We start from the raw sequence: 27240 nt of genomic DNA, 5'->3' as shown, positions 1-27240 counted from the left end.
CAGCACTTTCTTATGTTTCTGGCCCCTACTGTCCTGTCTTCTCAGCTGCGCATGGAAAAGGCATTTTTATATGTTAATTTTCAGTTTGTTTTACTGGGATAGACGTCTAAATCTTATTTTCATGTAGTTAATCAGTTTTCTCTTTGTTTTGTTTATGTCTTCTAAGGTCCAAAGGCTTTCTATTTATTTTAATCTTAAAAAAAGTCTTTGTTTAAAGTAGTCTTGGTGATGAATGTACATAATCTCTTAGATATTCTTCCTTTTCAGTTTTACTAAGTAAGGTAATGGCTAACCTAGCCTTAAATTTTACAAGACTTTTTGTTAAATACATTATCACTTATATTTCTGCAACAAAAATTGTACCAATTTATATTCTAACCAGTAATGTAGTATTCCCATCTAATTCTCACCCATATTGAGTATGATCATTTTTAAAATGTTTTAAATTTTTTATACCAGAAATGATATCTCATTGTTGCTTTGCCTCCTTTTTAAAAGTCTTTAAGATTGTTGGATGAAGAAGAAGCAACTGACAGTGATTTAAGAGCAAAATTCAAGGAACGCTGGCAAAGGACACCATCCAATGAACTCTATAAGCCTTTACGAGCAGGTAAAAATGTGCATAAATGACTTTCCCTTGTATAAATTCCCAATTTGGGTCTACATTTTTGCTTGATTAAATTAGGCTCTGTTGTAAACCTGTTTTTAGTGAAACTGCTATTATGAAAACCCAGCTGTTTTTCCGCAGTTCGGTGTAAGATAAAAGGAATAATCCATCTTCATTCTAAGAAGTTCAGATTCTTAAAAGGGTATAAAGTGAAAATTAAAATGATTCTTCAACTCTCTTTTCCTATTCCAACCCCTGCACATGTTTTCAAAACATAAATGAGATCATATTAGATGTATAGTTTTGTAATTTCATTTCACTTAGTAGTGAATCCCGGGTGGTAACAGATGAATTTTAACAGTTAATTTGAAGCTAAATTATTATTTTTAAGACTTTTTATGCTTGTTGCAATAAATGATGTCATCCTGGTAGCTAGAGACTTGTTTTATTTCTCTGTAAAAGGAATTAATACTGTTGAGATTTTTCTAAAAATGTAACTGCTGTTCTTTTAAGTCAAGTTGAAGCAATGATTCTTTGAGAGAGGGTACTTTTTAAGTAAGTTATAACAATTTTTGGAGTGAATGATTTCTTTCTATATTCACGTGTTGTAGGAGAAGATTAGACTAATGTTGATTAGCTTTTGTTTGGTGGACAGTAACCACAGATGTATTTTAAGGTATAATTGCTTTTGCTTTATAGTTGATTTTGTCATTTTTCCAAAAACAAAATTGCAGAGACTGACAGGAGCTCAGCTTCAATTATCTAGTGAATTGGGCCTGTAGAAAGAGAAAAAAGTAAAGTTAGAGAACAGAACTAAAAGTAAAGCAGCGCATAAACATTATTGTTAAAATCAGTGCTGTACTCTGGTAACATTTTCTTTCCTGCAGAGGGAAACAATTTCAGAGCAGTTTTGGATAAGGCTGTGCAAGCAGATGGACAAGTGAAAGAACGGTATCAGTCTCACCGTGACACCATTGCACTTCTCTGTAAGCCAGAACCTGAGCTGAATGCAGCCATCCCTTCCGCTAACCCAGCAAAGACCATGCAGGGCAGCGAGGTGAGAAGATGCATTTTGATGTGGGTGGTCATCTGCTTATGAAGACTGTGTTAAAGCCATTACATGCAGGGAATTGCCAATTTCTTTCTTATTGACATCTTTTAAAAAATACTGATTTAAATTGAGGTTGTTATATTTAAAGCATGATATATATACCGTCTAATAGGTAATTATACTAATATTACTATCCTGTAATAATAATTTCCATTATTAAATGCCTCCTATGAGCTGAGTACTATATTCTAGATACTTCATATGTTCACAGTCTTTAATTCAGGTTTTATAAAAGAGAGAGGCTTGGAAATAGGTAAACTTCCCTGAAATGGAAGGACTGGGTTTGGCCAGATAGTCTCTGACCACAAATTCTTTGTTTTTTACATCGTTCTATACTGCCTTCCACCGTATTCCACTGGGACTGCTTCTGAAGGGAAAATTGACAAGATGTGCATGTTAATAAATGGTCATGGCATTTGTACGGTGACAGGAAGGAGAAAATCAATAGCAGGGTATCTGATTCAGAAAGTCTTAAAAGAGGAGAAAGTGTGAGTATGGTTTAGTGGTTGATCACTGAGGTAATGTAGTAGGATAAGATAGAGTCTCTGAAGTGCATAGGAAAATAAGCCAAAGGGCAAGAAACATTGCTACTCTGTCTAAGGGACTGTGCTAGGTACTTTGAAAAATTAACAAATGAATCATACACAGCCTTTACCCTCAATTTATGGTCCATTGTGGAAGATTAGACATATACAAGGATAACTGTAACACAGGGTAGAAATTTAAAAGTGTTGTAACTACAGAAAGTATGATGTGAGGGTTTAGATGATGAAGTACTTAGATTCCAGCATTTTGGAGCTCCTCTCTTAGGAGATTTCTTTTTGTTTTTTTTAAAGATTTTATTTTTCCTTTTTCTCCCAAAGCCCCCCAGTACATAGTTGTGTATTTTTAGTTTTGGGTCCTTCTAGCTGTGGCACGTGGGACGTTGCCTCAGCATGACCTGATGAGCGGTGCCATGTCCGTGCCCAGGATCCAAACCAGCGGAACCCTGGGCCACCGAAGTGGAGAGCGAGAACTTAACCACTCGGCCACGGGGCCGGCCCAAGGAGGTTTCTTAAGATATTGGCTCATTATAAGAACAGAGTAGACAGGCAGAAAAAGTGAACACTTGTAGGATCTGAGAAGGACTAAGTGAGTGGGTGTGTCCAGAGAAGCTACTAGACATTTAGTGGAAACCAGCCCCCAAAGTGAAGAGAAGACTGCGTGGTTGAATGTGCACAGAACCTGAGTCTCTAAAGGCAGGGGACCTTATGGAACAAAGAATATCAGTTAGATGCTTTGTGGAAATGAGGGAGCGAGGGAAGGTCGTTAGAAGATTAGCCAAGAACAGAGACTTCAGACCCACAGAAGAGCAAGAAATTCCGGCCCATTCTTACTTTAGAAAAAAGAAGTGTTTAGAATCCTCTTTTTTCTTTTTGGTGTCTTGTACATGACTCAAAACTTACATGGCTTTTGTCCTCTGACTCTCCTGCTTTCAATGGGAAAGCAAAAATGGTTTGTGCTGAGCGTAATCAGCCTTCAGTGATCTGTTATTTTATTCAGTTGTAGTAATAGCTGCTTTTGTTAATCCATAGTGGTGTTACGCAGGGGAAGAAAACTTCTGTAGTCGATATGAAATTTTTTTTACTGAAACTAGATTTTTTGGGTAGAGGTAACCAAAAAATTTGTAATGCTCTGTATATTTATTCATCGTATGCCTTTATCAAAAAAAGTCAAACATCATATCTTTATCAAATCTATTTCAGATAGTTGTCATAGTAGTTGATGACACATTTTAGCCAGAATTTTTAGGATAAAAACTCAGTCATTGAATTGCTGATTATTAAAGTGATACAAAGTACATGTTTTATTAAGAGGTTCAAGCTTAATGGTAGGGCCATTGTTTTGTTTTATTGTGAAGAAGCCTACTATATAGTTGTTTATCTTTGGTCTATTTGGGCATCTGGTTTTAGATATTGACATACTCTGAAAAATTTGGCAGGCTATTGCTAATTTGTATTTAAAGATCCTTTTTTAAATACTTAGGACCACTACGTGTGATTGTGTGCCTCTGATCAACTGGGGTCTGGATTCTGGTCTACACTTGCCCAGCCAAGCCTTGGCCCTGGTGTAGGGCTGAGTCTGCCCAGAGGAAGGGGCATCTTTTTCTTTGCACGAAGGTGATATCCACTTATATTCACAGTGTTGCATCTGCCTAGGGTGATGGAGGGGTGCCACTGAAAAAAAGCTTCATCTCCTCAGAGGTAGTGCATAAGGTAGCACTGTCCAAAGCTATGTGCCCTCCCAGGGGGTGCTTTTTCTGCTTCACACAAAGGCACCTTATAGACTAGTGGATGATCTGCACACACAGCTTTTACTCTTAGTTTTTCAGAGCAGAAAGTATACAGACAAGTGTTGAGAGTGGCTGGCATCTGTTCATTCATTTGTTCACCAGACATTTGTTGAAGGCCTACTATATGCCAGGAACAATGGCACTGTGGTCCCTAACAGAAAGATGGGAAGTCTGAAAGGTGAAGTTGAAAATTTCATTGAGAACATTTCTTATGTGCCTAAGTGTTTTCAGTGCTATTTGATGTTACAGAGAGTATCATCATCTAAAATGGGGCTTGGCAAAAATGGCTTGTGGGCTAAATCCAGCCTGCTTCTTGGTTTTGTATGGTCTATGAGCCAAAAATGCTCTTTATATTTTTAAATGGTGAAGAAAAGTCAAAAAAAGAATGTTTCATGACATGTGAACATTATATGACATTCAGATTTCAGTGTTCATAAATAAATTTTTGTTGGGACGTAAGCACACTCATTCATTTACCTTTTGTCTATAGCTGCTTTTGCATTACAAAGGTAGAATTGCTACAGAGTGTATGGCTCACAAAGCCAAAAATATTTTCTGTCTGGTCCTTTACGGGACAAATTTGCTAGCCCCTGGTCTGAAAGATGAAATGTAGACAGCCTAGGTGATCTCATTCCTGCTTTTCTGTTTGACCTCATCCTCCTCCCTTCTGTCTTTTGTTTACTATGCTGCAGCCAGACTGGCTTTTTTTTCCCTTTCCTTTGAACACACTAAGCTCGTTCCGCCTCAGGACTTTTTCGTTTGCTTTTCCTTCTGTTGGGATCTTTCTTCTCTTTGCGTGGCTACTACCTCTTTTCCTTAAAGCCTCAGATGTCACCTTTCCCCCTTCTTTGTCATTGTCTACCACATTACTCTATTTTTGTGTATTTGTTTAATCCTCCCTCCCAGCCTCGTAAATGAAGGAAAGGATTCTGTTTTTGTTAATGGTTACGTTTTAGAACCTAGAACAGTACCCAACACATAAGGATTCAAAAAGTATTTGCTGATTGAGTGGTAACCACCAGCAGCCTAGCTTGATAGGGGATGCAGTTAATTGCAGTTGAAAGCTAATTAGAGTTGTTTATAAGACTGAAATAAACACTGCAGGATTCTAATTATTTTTTTAGGTTTTAATTTTTTATTTTTTAAGTGGGGTATAATTAACATACAGCATTATATTAATTTCAGGTATACAACATAATGATTCAATTTTGTACATACTGTGAAATGATAGCCACAGTAAGTTTAGTTAACAGTGGTCACCATACATATAGAATTTTTTTTCTTATATTGAGAACTTTTAAGATTTACTCCCTTAACAACTTTCAAATATGCAGTACAGTATTATTAACTATAGTTGCCATGCTGTATGTTACATCCTCATGACTTACTTATTTTATAACTGGAAGTTTCTACCTTTGACTCCTTTGCCCATTTCACCCACCATCTGCCTCTGGTAGCCACCAGCCTGTTCTCTGTATCTATGAGCTTGTTTTCTGTTTTTTAGATTCCACATATAAATGAGATCATATGGTGTTTATCTTCCTGTGTATGAGTTACTTCACTTAGCATAATACACTCAAGGTCCATCCATGTTGTTGCAAATGGCAAGGTTTTCTTATTCTTTTTTATGGTTGAATAATATTCCTCTGTGTGTGTGTGTATCACATCTTCTTTATCCATTCATTTGTAGGTGGACATTTAGGTTGTTTCCATATCTTGGCTATTGTAAATAGTGCTGTAGGGTGGGTAGGGATTCTAATTATTTATATACTTCAACTTGATAACATGTTAAATCTCAAACTTGAGTTTATAAGAAAATTTAGGCAGTGGTTTCCTTTTCTTACTATCCTTGTCATTTATTTGTGGAAGCAGTTTAATTCATTTTCTACTACATTCGTTCTGTTAAAATAAGGCCGGAATTATACATTCTAAAATATGGTTAAACTAGTATATATGACAGTTAAAAAAAGAAGAAGATGTTTGTCATGCAAAGAATTTTTCTGTCTCTGTGTGGTGGTCTAAAAGTTCATTTATAAATTGGTTGTTTCAAATGGCAGTTTTTTTCAGAGACTTAGAATCATAGCATTTTGGAATAGAAATACAACTTATTAAATAGCTATTTGGTCCTTCTTTATCACTTTGATTAGAAAACTGACTACTATAAAAGGAAGTTAACTTTTCATCATAATGGAGGTGGTATTAAAACTTGTGGTTCTTAAAGTTCTGCTGGGTTTCTCTTCCCACATTACTTTGCTGCCCTGGGTATAGTTAGTTTTTCACTGAAGAGGAACTTGTATCCATATGAACCACGTGTATCTTGGTGGAGGGTCTTGGTTTCTGTACTATGTAAGAGACATTCAATCTATTTCAAGATAATAGTGTTATAGTGTTCCTGACTTTTAGTGTTGTTTATTAGACTATTTTTTATTTATTTTTATTTTTTTATTAAGGTTATGATAGTTAACAACCTTGTGAAATTACAGTGGTACATCATTATTAGTCATGTTGTAGGTACACCACTTCACTCCTAGTGCCCTCCCCTCACCCCCCTTTCCCCTGGCAACCATCGATCAGTTCTCTTTGTCCATATGTTAACTACCATCTATGAGTGGAGTCATACAGAGTCTGACTTTCTCTGTCTGGCTTATTTCACTCAACATAATACCCTCAAGGTCTATCCATGTTGTTGTGAATGGGACGACTTTTTCCTTTTTTATGGCTGAGTAGTATTCCATTGTATATATATACCATATCTTCTTTATCCTTTTTATGGCTGAGTAGTATTCCATTGTATATATATACACCATATCTTCTTTATCCAGTCATCAGTTGCTGGGCACTTAGGTTGGTTCCATGACTTGGCTATTGTGAATAATGCTGCGATGAACATAGGGGTGCATGGGACTTTTGGAATTGCTGATTTCAGGTTCTTAGGATAGATACCCAGTAGTAGGATGGCTGGGTCATAAGGTATTTCTATTCTTAACTTTTTGAGGACTCTCCATACTGTTTTCCATCGTGGCTGCACCAGTTTACATTCCCATCAACAGTGTACGAGGGTTCCTTTTTTTCCACAGCCTCTCCAACATTTGTCACTCTTGGTTTTGGATATTTTTGCCATTCTAACAGGTATAAGGTGATACTTAGTGTAGTTTTGATTTGCATTTCCCTGATGATTAGTGATGATGAGCATCTTTTCACGTGTCTATTGGCCATCTGTATATCTTCTTTGGAGAAATGTCTGTTCATGTCCCCTGCCTATTTTGTAATTGGGTTATTAGACTATTTTTTAAAACCAGTTCTGCATATTCCTATTTCTCCCCAAGCTTTATTTTACTTGGCTGATTTTTTTTTCTTCCTAGCTTTTGTTGGATGTAACTTATAGAGAGATAAAAATGGCATTTCTTATTTTTCTAATAGCCAAACAACCTTCACATAGGGTCAAAGTCGTGGTTGAGGTTCCATTATCAGTTTAAATATGCTAACATAATGCTGTCAGTACTTTTAAAATTTTATATCCTGTTGCATCCTTCCATTACACAATGTGTCACATAATTACAGAAATAGCTATAATTCATAAAGGATACTTTAATTCTTAATCTTCCCTCATTGTTCCTGTATTCCTGTCTGAATGCTTATATGCCTAAGTCTGTTTAGTCCATAATGTACCCAAAGCATAGAGTTCAACCATGAAACCTAACTACCACTTAATAATAATGGCTACTAGTGATTGAACACTTATCCTGTGTTAGAAGTTACATTGAGCACTTTGTATGGATTATTTCAGTTTTCGTAACATTCCTGAGATAGATACTGTTATTATTCTTGCTTTGCAGATGGGAAAACTGAGTTTTCCAGGTAGTCAGCTGCCCTTGGTTACACAGTAACTAAGTCCATTGCTTCCACTAAAGGAGAGTAGTCAGAGTTGGAGTATTTTTTTCTATGTGATTATGTTTCACTTTGATGGACAACTAGATTCATTTGTTTCTTTATTTGAGTTTTGATTGAATTTTGTGTTTTGAATGTGTAAAAAATGTTCATGATTCAAAATGTGCGTGGAGAGAAGTCTTATCCCTATTCATTTCTCCTTGTTCTCATCCACTCTCTGTAAGTAACCATATTCATTAGTTTCTGGTTTTTCCTTAGTGCTTTTATTTTTGCAAAAAAGACATATGCACACATATGTACATAAGATATGTGTCTTTATCTTTATATTCTGATTTCCCTTCTCTTTTACTCAAAATGCAACATACTATATATATGCTTTTGCACCTTTTTTTCCAAATGGAAAAGAATATATCCAGGAAGTCATTTGGAAGCAAGATTTTTGTATCCACATTGTCTACCTGATCCCTAAAGCAGATTTTGCTGTGGGCATCCAGTATGATTCTTTCCCCTCTTCCTTCCTTTTAGAGTGTCTGTGGTTTGATGCTTCTTGGACCTCTAGGAGTCGTTATTTCTTTCCACTGCTCTAAAAGTTTAAAGACTGAATTTAAGTTAGGTCACTTAGGAGATATAGGCGATAAAATTCAGAAGAAAGTTTAGACTTTTGCTCAGGTCTGTGGTCCTCACAGATGAAGGTTACTCTGGACGCTCTTGTCAGGGAGCTCACTAGGACTGTGGAATGAAGAGTAGGACAGAAATTCCTAGAAACAGGCATTAGGTGAGGAGATCTGTTGGAGTTGGAAATGAGACAGGGATGTAGAGGGGGTTCATGGATGTCTCTTCTTGCTTTGTCTTCCCCCAGCTTTCTTTCTGTGAGCAAAATTGGGGCAAGCAGAGTGGGAGGCTTGGGGTTGGTGTTCTCCCTTATGGCCTTAGCAAAAGTGTGAAGAGATGTGAGTGAAAGGGGGCAGCTTATAAGTGGCCTTAGAGGGCACTTGAACATTCTAACACTCTTCCTGTAAAGGGGTGTTTATGAGTTGCGTGGATGTTAGTCAGAGACTGCCCGGACTGAATAAGAGAGATAAAACTCATGATGTGAAAAGATGTACAAGAACCCTTTCTCCCTATTTCTCTCCCAGTATGTGAAATAAACGTGGTTTATAGCTCGCTTGCGCGCTCTCTCTGTCTCTCGCTCTCGGGTGCTCTTTCTATATGTCTCTCTGTCTTCATATCTGTCTCTCTATTTCTATCTTTCAGTCTCTCTCTGTTGGCAAAATGGAGTATTTACTTACGTAGGAAAGACATACTTCATACTTCCCCTATTTCAAAGTTGCGAGAGGGACGCACTATAGTGTAGAGTGATTAAAGATTAATTTTGGAGGTAGGCAGACTTAGATCTCAAATTTCACCTCTGCCCCTTTCGTAACTGTGTAACCTTGGGCATGTTACTTAGTTCTTTTGAGACTCAATTTCTCCATCTGTGGAATAGAGGTAATAAGCACCTATGGGTACCCCTATGGGTATTGTAAGGAATACATTGTTGTGTTTGTACACTATTTAGGATGGTGCCTGGCACATAGTTAATGGTCAGTGAGTCATAGCTCTTGCTGCTGTTAATCATTATTGCTGCTGCTCTTATAACTGGAGTCCACTGAAGGTATAGCATCTGTGTCTAAATAAATGTGATGGACACTTTATCCTTGGCCCTCTGAGAAATCATCTCTCTGTGACCCTGGATAAACCTTTGTATGTAATTCCCTTCTTGAAACTGGCTTCTGGCTTTTGGGGCAATTAAACTAAGGGTTTTCTTTTTAAATGTTTAGGTTGTAAATGTCTTAAAATCCTTATTGACAAATCTTGATGAAGTAAAGAAGGAAAGAGAGGGGTTGGAGAATGACCTGAAATCTGTGAATTTTGACATGACAAGCAAATTTTTGACTGCTCTGGCTCAAGACGGTGTGATAAATGAAGAAGCTCTTTCTGTTACTGAACTGGATCGAATCTATGGAGGTCTTACGACTAAAGTCCAAGAATCTCTAAAGAAACAGGAAGAACTTCTTAAAAATATTCAGGTAAAGTTAATATATATTAATATATATTAAATATATACTATGATATATTAAAGTGTATATTTAATAAGTATGTTAAAAAATTACATAAAGGATAAGCTTGGACTAAATTTATGTCCTTTTAGGATTTTTTTTGCAAGTGTTACATATTAATAGAAATCTGTAATTATTGGTTATGTTTTGACACCCACTGAATTTTTGGTATTTTTATTTAAGGAAAGATTTAAAGTTCTGTGCTACCACAAAAGAAATATTAGGTAAATTTCTAGTAATTTCTGCATGTAGTCATCTATGATTTTCATAGTTGGAAAAGTATCAATAAAAATATGAGTGATATTAATTTGATAAATAATGTAAATACATGCATCTTTCTTTTAACAAGGTCTCACACCAGGAATTTTCGAAAATGAAGCAATCTAACAATGAAGCTAACTTAAGAGAAGAAGTTTTGAAGAATTTAGCTACTGCGTATGACAACTTTGTTGAACTTGTAGCTAACTTGAAGGAGGGCACGAAGGTATGAAGAACAAAATAACAGCAGTAACCAGTATAGAGTGAAAATAGAGTTTGGGAAGTTAATTAGTGTTTCTAGTTGGACCAGATTATTCTTTGTCTTGAATTTGTCAGCTTTGATGACTTTTGCCTCTGAGAGGTTGGTTGTAAGTGGGAGAAAGCTTAATGAAGGTGGCAATATTTCATGGGAACTTTGAAGAATGAATTGTATATTTCACCAGGCAGAAGAAGGGTGTAGGCATTCCAGGAAGCAGAAATTAGCACAGAGATGTCAGAAGCCAGTGACACTTTTTTGGGGGATAGAAAGTTGACCAGTCAGTGGATTATGAGGTAACAGATGTAGTCAAAGCTGATCTGCGGTGGGGAGGGGGCGGGTGTGGCTTTTGTATTCTGTGCTGATGGTTTGGATAATGATAGACTTGTGATCTGCCTGAGTCTCAGAGTACTTACTAAATACGGCTTAAGTATTTTCCTGCCTTTCCTTTAAATACTTTAGGGAAATGCTTATATTTGTTTTACCAATTACCTTGCTTTTGAGGGAACAAATGACTTTTAAATTTTTCAGATACACAGTTCATTTTGGTACTTTAGCTCCCTGATGATCATTGAATAAAGTTATCTTGATGTAAGTACCTTAGATATAATGTAGAACCCTCTGAAGAGAGGGTAGAAATACTGCAAAGCCTTCCAAATAGAGAGTATAGTAAAATACTCTTTTAATTTGGTTTAAAATGCTCTGTTGAAATAGATCACCTGAGAAACTCTCCAGAGAGCCTTTAGAAATACTTCTGTTTCTGAAATGACGCCTGCATTTCTAAAGTGAATGTGCAAATGTAATCCTTCCACTTAAATGTTTAGTGTCTTTATTAAGTAGTTTACTTTTCTGTAGGAATTGGAAACATGTTCACTGAGACCATGAAACTTTTAATTTGCTGTCATTTAATTTTTGGTGTTCTCTAAAAATGATTTTATTATTTTTATTTTCCTTAGGAATCTTAGGTCATCTTTAATATTAAGTTGTTGGACTTAAGTGGTATGCCTCTGTCTTATGCAGAGGATTTTAGTGCTTAAGCTTTCACCGTTATTGTCAAATGAGCTTTAGATTGTGTTCCTCCTTAGATTAAGGAATTATTCTGATTTATTACTTGGATTTGTTCTTTGCTTGTAGTTTTACAATGAACTGACTGAGATCCTGGTTAGGTTCCAGAACAAATGCAGTGATATAGTGTTTGCACGGAAGACAGAAAGAGATGAACTCTTAAAGTAAGTTTGTTCTGTGTATCAAATTATAAAGTATTTTTCTTTTAAAAAATCCTATATGGAGACTCTTGGGGTGAGCTTGACAGTATGAGATAGCAATTTCCTTTCTTTCCTCCTGGGTATTTTACAAAATAACAAGCAAGCTGCATAATCTGAGAACAAAAGGATGAGAAGGAGCAGAAACTTTAGATGTAGGAAGTACAGTGGTGTCACAGAAGTGATAAAGAAACAGCTCAGGGTGGCGGGGCTCAGGAAATACCAGTAAACATAAGCAGTTTACCTTGAAGTGGCAAATAGTTTCCTTATATAAAACTAGAGGTACAGACTCTGGAGAAGTCAGGGTGAATAGCTCAGAAAATATCAACAAAATCTCTTTCTGAAGGAGCCTACCGAGAAAGCTGGGCCAGTAATGTAAGACTCATTCCATGATTACTCTGCATGGAATCAGAGTAATCATGGAATAGAGAGTTGACATAGCATCAATACGAAGGTACTGTATTTATTAAGGTGAAAAAATGAACAAAATTTGACAGAACTTAATAGATAAGAACATTCATCAGAATAATACTGTCACAGAACAGATGAAAATTCTGAATGACTGTTTCACCATGAATTGAAAAAAAAAGGGCTAGGAAGCAATCACTGTAAAGAACACCAAAAACTCTGAGGAGCAAAAATGCCAGAACTCAATGGGGATTGTGAGAAAACAAACTGATAAAATGTGTGGTGTCAGAATTCAGGAAACAAATAGAACAAAACCACCACAGATATAGGATGAAATGAGAAGGAGTGAAAAGGAGAATAGACAGTGAATAAAACACAAGAACACAGAACAGAAAAGAAGAAATCTGAGAAAATGAAACCAAAGTAATGAAAGAATTAAAAAGAATTAGAGAAAAGATGGACAAAGAAGACCCAACATATGCAAAATTGGATTCCCCTCAAAGAAGAAAAACCAAAACAGTGAACAGAACAAATATTTATTGATATTACTCAAGAACATTTTCCTAAAATAAGTGAAAGTTTGTTGAAAGGGTTTATGTTATGGTCAGGAAAAATGAATGAGACCTGTCAACACCAAGGCGTATAGATTATTACCCTTAAAAGATAATGGCGGAATCCTTTAGGCAGTCACACAAAAAGATCAAGTCAGTTTATAAAAAGGTAAAAAAAAATTAGGTTGGCAGCACTGCATGCTAGAAGAGAGTGGAGTGATTGCTTTTGGAACTCAAGGAAAGCAAACATGAGCCAAACATTTTATATCCAGTCAAACTGTTCTTAGGTATATACAAACCCTTATGTTCATTAATAATGAACATAAGGAACTCAGAAACTATTGTACTCGTGAGCCTTTCTTGAACCCTTCAGCCAACCTAACCATTATTCACCTGTCTGTCCATGTTTAAATGGTTTTCCACAGAAGAAGTAGGAGAAATTATCAAAGAGCTAATCTCTCTCCACCCCTGGGAAAGAGAAGGACCAGTGGTTTTTGTGGAGTTTTTCTACTAAACCTTTAAAAAGCAAATAATTTGAATGCTTTTTATATGATTCTAGAGGTTAAAATAAAAAAACAAACCTCCAAATTAGTCTTATTGATAAGAACATTTGACAAAGATTAAAACGAAACACAATCTTCAGAGCAATTTCACTTTTGAATATGGATGCGAAAGTCCTAAATAAAATCCTGGCCATTAATATTCACCGGTGTGTTAAAAAAGAACCATGACCAAGCGAGAAGGAGTTTTTATTCCAGTAATGCAGTGATTCGTTCAGTATTTTTACATCGAAGGAGAAAAAGATTCTCTTCATAGATGAGTAAAAAGTATTTGAGAAAATAACTATTCTGGTATTCAATAAAATAGGAGTAGATGGGTTCTTCCTTAATATGAAAATATATGTGTGTATGTGTTGTGTATGTGCATGTATATATGTATATGTCTCTATGTCTATATCTGCACAAAACTCAGCATGATGGCTAATGGAGAAACACTATAAACATTCCCCCTAAAGGCAGGGACAGGCAACAAATTCCCACTGTTAACACTGTCATTTAATATTATACTGGCAGTACCAGCCAGCACAATTAGACAAGAAAAGGAAATTAGAAATGTAAAAATTGGAAAGGAGGAGGTAAAATTATCACTCCTTATAGACTTTATGATTGTACCACTTGAAAACCCAAGAGAACAATCCCAAAACTCTGCAAATAGAAGAAAAAATATTACTGAAGGTAGTTGATCATAAAAATTGGTGAAATCAGTGGCTTTCATATAAGTAAACATATAGAAGATGTAATGGAGGAAAAGAGCCTACTTAGAATAGCAGCAAAAAAGATAAAATACATAGGAATAAGTTTGCTATATATGAGACCTGTATGAAGAAAACTTTGAAACATTATTCAGGGACACGAAAAAGGACTTGAGGAAGTTGAAAGACATGATGTTCTTGGATAGAATGACTCAACTTCATGAAGATGTCAATTCTAAATGAACTTATGCATTCGCTGTAATTTTGACTTTAAAAAAATCAACAGATTTTCATTTAAAACTAGTCAAATTGATACTAAAACTCAAGTAGAAACACAGATTAGCCAGGAAAACTGAATAAAAAGGAGAGTAAGGGGAAACTAATTCTACCACATATTAAAATATATAATGTTGTCAAAACACAGTGGTACTGGTACATGGTTAGACAGACCAAAGACAGAATAGAAAATAGAAGGAGATCCAAATACGTATGTGGATTCAGTGTGAAAAAGATCCTACACTAGTCAGAGGAAGTTAGAGACAACTGCCTAGCCCTTTAGAGAACAAAAGTTGTTTTTATACCAGAAAAATTCCAAATGGATTAAACTTGAGATGTGTAAAATGAAATGTAAAGTCTAAAAGAGAATATGAGAGAATTTGTTAATAAAACTGAAATGGAAGAGGTTTTCTAATTCTGACTTAAAATCCAGAAGCCATTAAAAAAAGGATAAGTTCATCGTAACATGATAAGCAGAGTCAAAATGTAATAACCTGGGGAAAAATATTTGGCATTTATTCACAGGCAAAAGGCAAATTTACCTAATTTATAAAGAACTCCTAGATATTAAAAAGGAGGAAAAAAACTCAACGGAAAAATTGGCGAGGTATGTGAACAGAAATTTCCAGAGGAGGAAGTATAAGTGCTTCTTAAGCATGTGAAAAAATGCCTATCCTCATTCAATATAAAATACTTACAAATTAAAATTACTCTGAAATAGCGTTTTTTAGATTGGGGAAAATCTGAAAGTTGATAACATGCTTTATCGGCCCATGGGGGTAACAGTTCCCACACATTGCTGTGAGAATGTACACTGGTACGGTCCTTCTGTGGGACAATTGAACTGCAGAGGTTTGCATTACAAATCCATACATCCTTTTATCAAGCGATTCTGTTTTTGAGAATTTATTCTGAGAATATATTAGCATATGTTAGAAATGACATATTTATGAGCTAATTCATTTCTAAGTTGCTTGTAGCAGTGAAAGAATAGAAATAAATTAAATATCCAGGGCTGGTGAAATAAATAAAGCTATATCTGTACGGTGAAATACTGTGCAGCTGTTTTTTTAAAAGAGTGGATGTTTTCTATTTACTGATATTTAAAGATCTATAAGATAAATAGTCACGGTAAAAAAAAATAAGGTACAGAACAGTGTAAAGTATGCTTTTTTGTGTAAAAAGGGAGAAAATAAAAGTGTGCATTTGAATTGGCTTATTTATGCCTGAAGAAGCTCTGGACAGGTTCATAAGACATCAAGAAGAGTGGGAGTCTGTCTGGGAATTGAAGGGTGGAGTGGGAGCTTGCAGATAGGGGTCTCACTCTTTAGTTTTTGAATCAAGTGAGTATGTTACTTTTCAGAAAATTAAATTAATCTAAATGATTGATGGGACTTCGTATGTTTTTATAGTCACAACCAAGTACTGTGATTTTTATGTTTTGTATTGTGTTCATTCCCCCTGCCTCCTGCTTTTTTTTTTTTGAGCTGGAGAATCCTTTTTTCAAACTCAGTCTTACAGAGATACCCAGTTTGTAAAACAGATAAAAATGTGTCTGGCTCAGATCTAAGCCGGGTTAGGTGTTAGAGCCGGACCTTTTGTCCCTCTTTCCTTTCCTTCTTTCAACCAGCAGCCATTGAGACATCTGTACAGAACCCCTAAATTCTGTAGCTCAGGACCAAGAGAGCTGAAAAAGACTCTTAAGTTTAACTTGGAGGTTGGCAAACCACAGCACCCAGACTAAGTCCAGCCTGCTGCTTATTTTTGAAAGTAAAGTTTCATTGGAGCACAGCCACACTCTTCATGGACGTATTGTCTGTGGCTGCTTTTGCACTAACACCAGCAGCATTAAGTAGTTGTGACAGAGACCCTATATCTTACAAAGCCTAATATATTTACTGTGTGACTCTTTACACAAAAAGTTTTGCCAGCGGTTGGTTGAAATCATTTTGCTGTCCGTGATAATTGACTTTCTAGTTTCTCTTTAAATGGACTGTTTCTCCATTTAAATCTTTAGTGTAAAAAGGGCTAACATAACTATTTTTAGAATTTTATAGCATAATAGAAATTCATAGCTTAGGAAGAAATTTTTGGATACTCTCATTTTAAAATACTTCATATTTCAAATCTCTAGTTTGAAAATTAGGTTTGTTACTATTTCTGTAGTGTGTATTTCTGTATTTATACTATAAACAAAATCAGTTCTGAGTCAGTCATCACCTTGTCAAGTGGTTTCAGCTCAGTGATTAAAAGGTGAATGAGTGATGGAAAAGTAGGCCAAATAGTCATAAAGTTAGCCTTTAAAATTCTGAGGGTTTATTTTGTCAGAATCACTGTTAATGCTCAGGGCTTAAATTCTTTAAAACATTTGTATTGACTCTAAAATAAAAGCGCAAGTAAACATAAGTGTACTTCTTGTTGAATTTTCACAAACTGAATACACCGAAGCGGTGAGCACTTAGATCAATGCACAGAACATTCTCAACACCCCAGAAGCACCGCTCCTGCATCTGCCAAGTCATCACTCACTCCCCTCAGGGCACCCACTATCCTGACTGTGAGAGTGTAGACTGCTTTCTCCTGGTTTTGCACTGTATATAAGTAGAATCGGTTGTATTCTTTTGCGACTGACTTTCAATCAACATTTTGTTTGTGAGATTCATCCGTATAGTTGTAGATCTTTTATTTTCATTTCTGTATGTATTTCACTGTGTGAATATACTACACGTTATTCTACTGTTGTTGAGTATGTGAGTAGTTTCTAGTTTTGGCTGCTATATTATAAATAGGATGGGCTTGAATATTCTCAAACACATCTGTCCACTGTTGCTGGTAGCAGTAAAAGAATAGAAACAAATCAAACGTTCAGGGCTGGGGAAAGAAATAAAGCTACATCTGTATGGTGAAAATACTATGCAGTCACATATACAATTTAAAATTTAACATTTCTTGTAGCCACATTAAAAAAGTTGAAAGAGGGCTGGCCTGGTGGTGTGGTAGTTAAGTTTGCATGCTTATTAAGTAGTTAATGTTTAAGTAGTTGCATGCTTAAGTAGTTAAGTTTGCATGCTTATTAAGTAGTTAATGCTTAAGTAGTTAAGTAGTTGCATGCTTAAGTAGTTAAGTTTGCATGCTTATTAACCTACGCACTGCTTATTAAGCCATGCTGTGGCAGACGTCCCACATGTAAAATAGAGGAAGATGGGCACAGATGTTAGCTCAGGGCCAAGCTTCCTCAGCAAAAAGAGGAGGATTGGCAGCAGACGTTAGCTCAGGGCTAATCTTCCTCAAAAAAAAAAAAAAGTTAAAAGAGGGCCAGCCCTGGTGGCCTAGAGGTTGAGTTTGGCACCTTCTGCTTTGGCAGCCTGGGTTCAGTTCCCAGGTGTGGACCTGAGTGACTTGTCTATCAGTGGCATGCTGTGCTGGCGGCTCACATACAAAATAGAGGAAGATTGGCAACAGATGTTGGCTCGGGTTGAATCTTCCTCGGCGCACACACACAGAAAAGTTAAAAGAAACATGAAATTAATTTCAATAAAATATTTTGTTTAGCCTAGTATATTCAAAATATTTTAACTTCAACATAGAGACAATGTAAAAATTGTGAATGAGGTATTTTACTTTTTTTCCACACTGTCTTAGAAATCTGATATGTAATTTCTGCTTACAGCACATCTCAGTTCACACTAGAGCCACATTTTAGGTGTTTAAAGCGACATGTGGCTACTTCTAGATATGCCTTTTTTCCTTTTTTTTTTCGTGAGGCAGATTGGCCCTGACCTAATATGTGTTGCCAATCTTCGTATTTTTGCTTGAGGAAGATGATCCTTGAACCAACATCTATGCCAGTCCTCCTCTACTTTGTATATGGGATGCCGCCACAGCATGGCTTGATGAGCAGTGTGTAGGTCTGCACCTGGGATCTGAACCCACGAACCCTGGGCCACCAAAGTGGAGTGTGTGAACCCAATCACTGCGCCACTGGGCTGGCCCCCTGGATCATGCTTTTGGTGAGCTTATATATATGCAGCGCTGTTGGGTATACATCTAAGAGTGGAATTGCTCGGTCATGGGGTATGTGTATGTTTAGCTGTAGTTGATGTTGCCAAACAGTTTTCCAAAGTGGTGGTACTAATTTGTATTCCTACTAGCAATGTATGAGTTCTGGTTACTCTATATTTTTGCCATTAGCTATGCTGGTGGGTGTGTAGTGTTATGTCATTGTGATTTTAATTTTCATTTCCGTGATGACAAAGATGTCCTCTTTATATAAAGTAGGCAAAAAGAGTAACTCTGAGCTTTGCCTTCTTTTCACTAATGATTTAAAACTAATGTCAGTATGGATAAAAACTAGACTATTGGTGGTGAACACCGTCTATACAGAAACTGCTAGACAATAATTACACCTGAAGTTACACAATGTTATAAGCCAATATGACCTCAATAAAATAATTAAATAGAAATTTTAAAAAATGAAATAAAAAATAAAACTAATGTCAATAATCATGGGCGTTGGAATATTGGTATTTTATTTCATATATTTTTGCTTTTTTATGTTATTAGTCTTATGATTTAATAGCTTTGATTTATATAATTACTAAGTGACTAAGAAATTTTTATTTGTCCTATAAATGTGCTTTTTACTACAACCATCTCTGGAGTTTATCAAAGGAAAAGAAAAAAGTATTATGTTAAGGCTTTATAATGTATTATAATTATAATTATATATATTAGATACATTTATGATTAAATATACTCAGATATCTAAATAATTACTATAATTATTTAAACAATTGTAATAAAATATATAAAATATAGAAATATATTTACTGTATATGAGATATATACACATATATGGGAGATATTTCAAAACCTAACCTTTTCAAAATTTAACATCGATTAAAAACTTCTATTATGTTGTAAGCATTTATTACAAACATTAAGAAGTTGTTTTGGCTTCTTGATGAATGTATATTAGTTTTCTTTATATAGGGAGTGACTAATTCATCTTCCAGTTGGGACTCTTTTTGAGAGTGAAAGTGTGGTCTGGAGGACTCTGGGAGTTGCTGTTGATTGTTACATCAGGACAACAGGTGCAGCCACTTGGAGATGTGTCATATTTACTTCTCTGTGTATATGAATCAGTGCAGTGAGAAGCTCATTGATACCATGTGTTCATGGAGTGCATTTTATCTTAGGGTTTTGTTGAGTGAGATTTTGGAGTGGATTCCAGTTACAGTTAGAGGTGACTTTAAAATATTTTTCTAATTTTTAATACTGTATTTTAATGATCCTTTCAACAATCTGTCTTTCCTGAATTTACCTTAGTAATAGATTATGAGGTATCTTTTAACATACAACATCTCAGTGCCAGATTTCTTTGAATATCTTCAGAAAGTTTTCATCAAGAAATTTACATAGTTGAATTGGTTAGCTTTCTCACTTGTTTTGTTTTCTGTAAACAGTGATATGATAACAGTGATTAAAATATCAGCTAGGTGACTGTGAACAGTTCTAATTTTCTGATAACTTGTAGATTGGTTGTTACTGTGTTAGGAGTTTCTCATCTAGGGGATGACGTCTGATTGGAGAGTGGGCAATCTTTAGGACCACTTGCCCAATATGACATGTTCCTTGTTCTAGCTGTAACTGTGATCTCCAAAGAAATTTTTCTTGTTTCTTAGTCTTCAGAAAGAAAATAAGAACTGACTTCCTTTTATTAAATAGGAAGAAAGAAGATTTAAGTTAGTTCTAGTCAAGAACAGAAATGTAGTATATTTTAAAATACCATCCTTGTTTTAAGTCTGTTTTCTGTTTCATATATGAAGAAAAGAAAAAGACCTGGTACTTTATATGTGTTGGGTTTTTTTTTTGTATTAATTTCTAACACTTTTGTCTTTAATAAGGGATTTGCAACAAAGCATTGCCAGAGAACCTAGTGCTCCTTCAATTCCTACCCCTGCATATCAGTCCTCTCCAGCAGCGGGGCATGCGCCAACTCCTCCAACTCCAGCGCCGAGAACCATGCCGGTCAGTAAGCAAGCACGTTGTTAAAATCGAAGCGTTATGTTAGTGGCAGCTTGCTCGCTGTAAAGGATAAAACAGACTTTACATAGTAGAGATCTGGTGGTCACCACTTCACCAGCTGACCAACCTTCTGATGTTTTGCAGTATAAAGAATACAGCATCACTCGTGAATTATTGCCAAGAAATGTTTAACTTGAATCTAATCAACTCTTTAGAACCAGCTCTCAGTTTGTAGTAAATACAGTGATAAAACAAGAAGTTAAATTGTGCTGTTAGGAAACAATTGGACAAATCCAGAACTGGGACATTCTGTGAGACATCTGGCTTGGCCTTTTCTAAAGTGAATGTCATAGGAAGAAAAAAGTAGGTGAGGGGGCATATTCTGGATTAAAAGAGAGGACAGATTCATAATAATCAAATGCACTACATGAACCTCAATTGGATCTTGATTTATGAAAACACCTATAAGAGTTTTTTTGTGCTGAATAGAGAAACTTGAATGTGGAGTGGATACTTGATGATATTAGGGAATAATTTAATTTTCTTAAGGTGAAATGGTATTGTGATTATGCAGGAGAATATTAGGACTTGTATGCTGAAGTGTTTAGGGCTGGTGTCATGAAGTTTGCAATTTACTTTATGGTTCTGCCAATATATAGATAAATAAATATATGGATATAGCTATACATAAAGCAAATATGGCCAAATGTTAATAGTTACTGAATTTAATTGACAAATATGTGGTGGTTATTCTTTTAAATTTTCTGGTGTTTTAAAATTTTCATATAAAAAATGTTGAGGCCAGGAGGAGATTACAGTAGTAAGCTGTGTCTGATCTGCTCTTTGCTCCCACCTCAAATGTCTAACCATTGATAGGACCAGTAATGAGCAATAAATGGTTAAATATTAGACATCAGGCAAAGAGCAGTGGCTATGGAGTATACACAAATTGGAGAATTATTCCTCAACTATGATACATTTCTAGAGTAATAAGCCAACATTTGAGAATGGGAATTAGAAATATATTTGGGTGGATTCTAGAGTTCTTCATATGACCTCATTTATTTTAATTGATAGCAATTTGACAGAAACATGAAACATTTTGTAGTCAATGCTGACTTTTTCTTATAGCCTACTAAGCCCCAGCCCCCAGCCCGGCCTCCACCTCCTGTGCTTCCAGCAAATCGAGCTCCTTCTGCTACTGCTCCAGCTCCAGTGGCGACTGGGACCACGGCACCAGCTCCATCACAAACTCCTGGTTCAGCTCCTCCTCCACAGGCCCAGGGACCCCCATATCCTACCTATCCAGGATATCCCGGGTAAGGCTGAAACTTCGTCTATCCCAATAAATTGGCTAATGTTTCTAGCTCTAGTTAACCTGTTAAAAACAGGGTTACCCCTTTCTCTGAATGGAGGTATCATGAATGAATAAGCTACATTGTCAGCTTACACAGAAATAAAAATAGTTATAGTCACTTATTTGAGTAGTTGAATAGCCACTTCCCAGGCTTACTTAATTTATGTTTTTACATATTGGGATTGTGTTAAATGTACCTCTTCAGGAATTCAGAATGTATTTCCTTGGTTGTCTTTATTTAGGTGATAAATGGATAGGTGCCTTTTCTGATCTTAGCATAGCAAGACTGCTAAGGCCTTGTTTACATACCTGTACTTCGAAATCTTGGCATTCTGGTAAACTGTTAAACAGAAATCTATCTAATTATGGCATGTATTTTGTTAAAGAGCAGCTTTCTTTGTGATAATTTTTTAGTATTAAAAATCTAGACATTTGGCTGCCTTTTAAGATGTGCTCCCAACTTTATTTAGTAAGTACATTCTGTCTTCCAAATATTAAAACTTTGTAAACAGTAAATTTATGTGCATTATAGTGAACATTGAATCTTGTGAAATAGGAATGTACTTAGATTGCCACATAAAATGAAGGGTCTCCATTTTTATTTCTTGTTAATAGTCAAATATTTAGTCCTATTTCCTTCAACAGTATTATTTTCTGGATAGTATTAAGCACTTGGTATTCTTTCATTTCTATTAATAAGAGGATGGGAACACTTTTCTTCAACAGGTACTTCGAAACAGCTGTTTTTTTCTCTCGACCATTCTCTAATAGACTGAGAAATAGAGAATAATGGCTTTCTTGAAAAACTTGGTTTTAGAATTTATTATGTGTTTCATTTTCTAGTATTTGATTTACTGATCCAGTTTTTTTGTTTTCTTCTACCCATCAGGTATTGCCAAATGCCCATGCCCATGGGCTATAATCCTTATGCATACGGCCAGTATAATATGCCATATCCGCCAGTGTATCACCAGAGCCCTGGACAGGCTCCATACCCGGGACCCCAGCAGCCTTCATACCCCTTCCCTCAGCCCCCACAGCAGTCTTACTATCCACAGCAGTAATATGTCACCTCAGAAGCTCAGCCGGTTCAGTTCAAACAGGAAGAAATACCAACCCTGCAATAAGTGTACTAAACTTTACGCTCTGGTTAATATAATGTCCTCTACTGTACTGAATGCAGTGTATAATTTCTGTCTGTGGCTAAAAGCTAAAAGCTGTGCCCCAGCTCCACATTTGATTGCACATGTGAGATTTGCTGCTGTTGCAGTATAAACACTAGGTATAATAGGATTTGAAATAAATTACATTACACTTCATAAAAGTTGAAAATGAGGAATTAAACCCACAAGTGAAATGTTTGAAATTATTATACTTATGTCTCCATAAGACGTGATTGGGACATCAGATACTTTAATGATGGTTTAAGTTCTGATATTCAAGAAAACTAAGTTTTCTTTCTCTCTTGGTTTATTGATTTGGTTTAATTTCTATTATGCTATTTTGCATAATCAAAGCATTGTAAATCTTATAATTTAAAAATAAATTACTTAAGAACAGTTGTCATTGTTATGTTTTGTCATTGATTCTCATTACTGTCTAATTTCTTTCTGGTAATAGTCTCTCATTTTATATGTACAAAAGTTAAACAGATACTATGTTTAAATGCATGATTAGTGAAAGTTAATAGTCAGGTTCAAGTACATTTTATAGGAAAACCAAAAGAATAGTAACATAATTTATCTTTCATATGCTGATTAGTAAATTAATTTTGACATTTATTTTGGAAAGTCCTATAATGTGGAAGAGACACAAGTGTTACCAAAGATTCTTCAAATAAATATACAAATAAATATGTATATTTAATGTTTTATTATTAGCTTCTCCAAGAAATTGATACAAATTCTGGTAATAATTCTTTTTTTTCCATAACCTGGTTAAAATGAATACATGTCATTGACAATACTGTCTAATGTAATAGAATTGTGTAAAGAAAATTTACTGTACCCTTCTATTCCTTTTTTCCACCTTACTGTCTTAACTTAGAAACATTTAATGGACAATGTACATGAATAGATCTAAGCCCTTTCACTTTTATGCTCCTAAAAGATTGGACTATTTTATAATTCAGGGACTGCACAAAACAATTGTTGGGAGCATATGCCACTTCTGGAATAGGCTGTGTTTTTAATATTAATCTCTGCTGTTAGGATAACTAGTTACTGTATAAACCGCAGTAAAAATAGTGAGGCATCATGGAATGAGAAAGTGAGAAAGGAATTAGTTGTCTAATATCACAGTAGGATCTGTTCTGTGTGAGGTTCATTTCTGAACACATCAGGCATACGAGCAGATTTCCAGTGAATCTGTTTATTTTCTGTTTTAACGCTGACCTTTTATTGTTTGACTTAAATGATACTGTCACTTGATCCACGTTGTTTTCATTGATAGTTGGGTTTATATTTTAAATGTTGGACTGAAGGTATGATTGTAAAAGGGGGTGAATTGGTTTAAAAATATGTGTATATTTTTAAAAATCTTCTTTTGTCGTTGTATGTAGAAAACATGAAGGCATGTTACTTCAATATAAATGACCTTTATGTAGAATATTGAAATTGGTTTAAAGTCCAATAGTTAAAACCTTGACAAAAATAGTTTTTTACATATCATAGCTGAGTTTTATTAATGTGGAATCATCAAAGTTTGACCTGGGCTTGTTTTCCTCTTGTGTAAATGGCATTTAAGTTCTACATTCTTATTACTCAAGGTATCGTATACTAACATAAGATACTCAGTGAGAGGGGTATTCCAAATTGCTAGTATATAATTCTTAACGAATGCAGGAAAAACAAAAACATAATTGGCCTGAATATTCTCTTGGGGAAAGAAGACACTAAAGAAAAGAGTAAGTGCATCAGAGAGCCAAAAGAGAAGTTAGAAGGCCATTTAGCCCATTCTCTGTGCTAAGCTAGGCCTGCTCCCGGAGAGCCACAGGAAGACTCTTCAGCAACTTTGGGAAGGGAGGCTCTGCAGCCCCTGGTTGCAGCCTCTTCCAGCATGCCTGACTCGCTCAACTCTGTTAGCAAAGCCTTTTTCTGTGGTTACCGAGACCCATTCTCTCTTGTCAGTTCACTCATCCTTTCGATAATTGAGGATTTTTCTTTGGATCACCTGTGTCTAGGTACAGATGAGCTTTTCCGCAGTCCTTCATTGCTGGTCTGTCTTCATAGGCCTATCTGTTTCATTAAGATGGCTCATGGAAAGAAGTTTCTCTTATGTCTATTTTGCATTCTGGCGAATAAGGACTCCCTCACTGGGATTGTTTTTGTTACCAAACTTTTTAAATTCTTTGCTTAACTTCCTATATTCCACAAAATACCCTAAAAAGTTGTCATGAATAATGCTGCTTACTTAGAGGTAGGAGAGTGTCACTCTGGTTCAGGTATGTTGTGCCTATGTTTATAATTAGGCTTTTTGATTATCTTCCTAAACTAAAGAAAGGAAACCATTCCAGACCATTAATGTTGGGCTTTGGAATATGATTTTAAAATGGACTATACTTCAAGTAATAAAGCTCTGCGTAAGGGAGCTGGTCAGAAGATGGGGAAAAACTGTCTCACTTCTGTTATTTCTGGCTCCTAGTTGGAGACAGATGGCTTGATTTCTGAGTCTGGTGTAAAAGTATTGGTCTATTACTATGCCCCTTGGTCTGTATTCTCAGTTAGCAAAAACAGTCACTGCAAACCAGTCAGTGTTTGTGAGATATCCTTGTACCCATACCCCAACTTCTTTGCAATTTATACTCTTCTCCCTCCCCATATCTAAGGTGTTAGAGAAAAAAAGAACAAGATTTCAATTTTCTGTCCCTGATGTTCCATCCCAGTCAGCAGCCTTTCTATTCAAAACAGATTTTAAAAATGTTTTCCATTAGAGCTTTACAGTTTGCAAAAGTGCTTTGTACACATTTTTGAATTTCAAAAACATGTTAACTAGGTTTCAGTTTGCTAATGAAATTTTTCTTTTTAAATCAGTATGTCTTGAAGAATCTTGCTACAACTTAGTGGCGTCTCATTTTTTTAAACACTTCTGCAATTATTAGTTAATTCTTAGTACAGAACAGGATACGAAGTAGGAAAAAACAGTGCTATAGTGTTATATTACTAGTTGAAAAATAGACTTTAGAACTAAATGGTTGATTATAAGATTTACGTGAGAGGGCAAAGAAGGAAAATTATATTTTTAAAGAAAAAGAGAATATTCAGGCTTTATTTCTGGTATGAAGCTTATATTTTTTAAAAAATCCTATATTATCACACCAGAGATTTTAGATTCTTTTCTGGTTACAAACATTGCTGGTAGTTGGATTATATTTTTATTGTATTCATTTCTCTTAGGGGGAAAATTGTAAAGAAACAAAAAGGTTCCAGATGAATGTATCCTAGAAATAAAAGTTGAAAGATTCTTACTTCCTTGGAGTATGAATTCTTATTTAAAGTGTTTATCCTTCAGCTTTATAGTTTCTATAATTTCTTTGACAAATTTTTTGGAAATAAAATACCCACTTTGACTATAAAAGGAAGACAATGTTGTTTAAATATTTTCTTAACAGTTGTCAACCTTATGATTTATCATGAGCAGACCGTGTTTTTCTTTACTTATGATTTGTCCCAGTTCTTTCAGATGAGTAATCTCTTCTTCAAGTGTCATTTTTTGGGTTAATTTTTGGAAATACTTGGCAAGGTTACCATATTCAGTTGATCAGAGAAGGGAGGATGGTAAAATGTGTACATCTTTTAAAACATTTTCTTCCTACTTCTCCCATGTTTTAAGGTCAGATGCTTTATTATGTAGCTCAGAATACACAGGTTATCAGAAGAAGTGTTGATTTTGTATGTCTTTCAAATTTGTTGACAAGCTACCTCCGGGAATGAATGAATAGTCTGAATCTCTATTATATAAATTTTAAATGTATAACAGTTGGGCATGGCTAAATCTTTTTTGTTTTCACTTATCTGGCACCTGGTAGGAGAGTATAGAGAGTTCACTTGGAGGGGGGCTGTGAGGCTTGGGAACCTAGACATGGGGTGAGAGGACAATGGAGACCTAAGGGACCCTCCCTGGTACTTGGGTTCTGCTGCATCCTAAAGGAAAGTGACTGAGAAGCCCTGCAGAGCAGGTTTGGCTTAGGACCTGCCTGTGAGCAGTCTTGAACTTGCCTAGAGCACGTGCACCAGAGAGCCTCAGGCTGCTGCCCATGAGTGTTCCCGTCCACTAGCAGGTCTTGCATTTGTAGATAATCTAGGGCACATCCAAGTTATCTCCCTTAGCACTCCTGTCTGCAAGGGACCCTGGCTTCTCTCAGTGCTGTGGCTCCTGATATCCTTCCTTTTTTGCTTAAAAGTTGCTTAAGTCCCTTTCAGCTTAATGGATACCAAGTGATACAGGTGAATGGCTTCCAGTCTATTACCATTTTGTTTCTTTTTAAGTTTTCCTGTATTTTTAACTTTTAGTCTTTACATATTTTGAAGCCATGTGATTCATATTCATGTCAATTAT

General features: G+C 35.6%; 1 protein-coding gene across 2 annotated transcripts in view; it reads left to right on the top strand.

Moving 5' to 3' along the window:
* The window catches only part of PDCD6IP (programmed cell death 6 interacting protein), a 70324-nt gene extending 44175 nt beyond the window's left edge, over positions 1–26149 (top strand). For both annotated transcript variants that reach the window (XM_008539242.2, XM_008539241.2), the window contains exons 11-18: positions 499–610; positions 1495–1664; positions 9759–10007; positions 10387–10521; positions 11686–11780; positions 20207–20330; positions 21459–21646; positions 22574–26149. In XM_008539242.2, the coding sequence (XP_008537464.1) occupies positions 499–610; positions 1495–1664; positions 9759–10007; positions 10387–10521; positions 11686–11780; positions 20207–20330; positions 21459–21646; positions 22574–22748 (1248 nt within the window). In that variant the 3' untranslated portion in view covers positions 22749–26149. The remainder of the gene's footprint in view (positions 1–498; positions 611–1494; positions 1665–9758; positions 10008–10386; positions 10522–11685; positions 11781–20206; positions 20331–21458; positions 21647–22573) is intronic.
* Positions 26150–27240: the final 1091 nt, after the last annotated feature.

Source organism: Equus przewalskii, chromosome 15, assembly GCF_037783145.1.
Source record: "Equus przewalskii isolate Varuska chromosome 15, EquPr2, whole genome shotgun sequence".
NCBI lineage: Eukaryota > Metazoa > Chordata > Mammalia > Perissodactyla > Equidae > Equus > Equus przewalskii.
The sequence above is the reverse complement of the archived record's forward strand: the minus strand, read 5'-3'. Positions and strand labels throughout refer to the sequence as shown.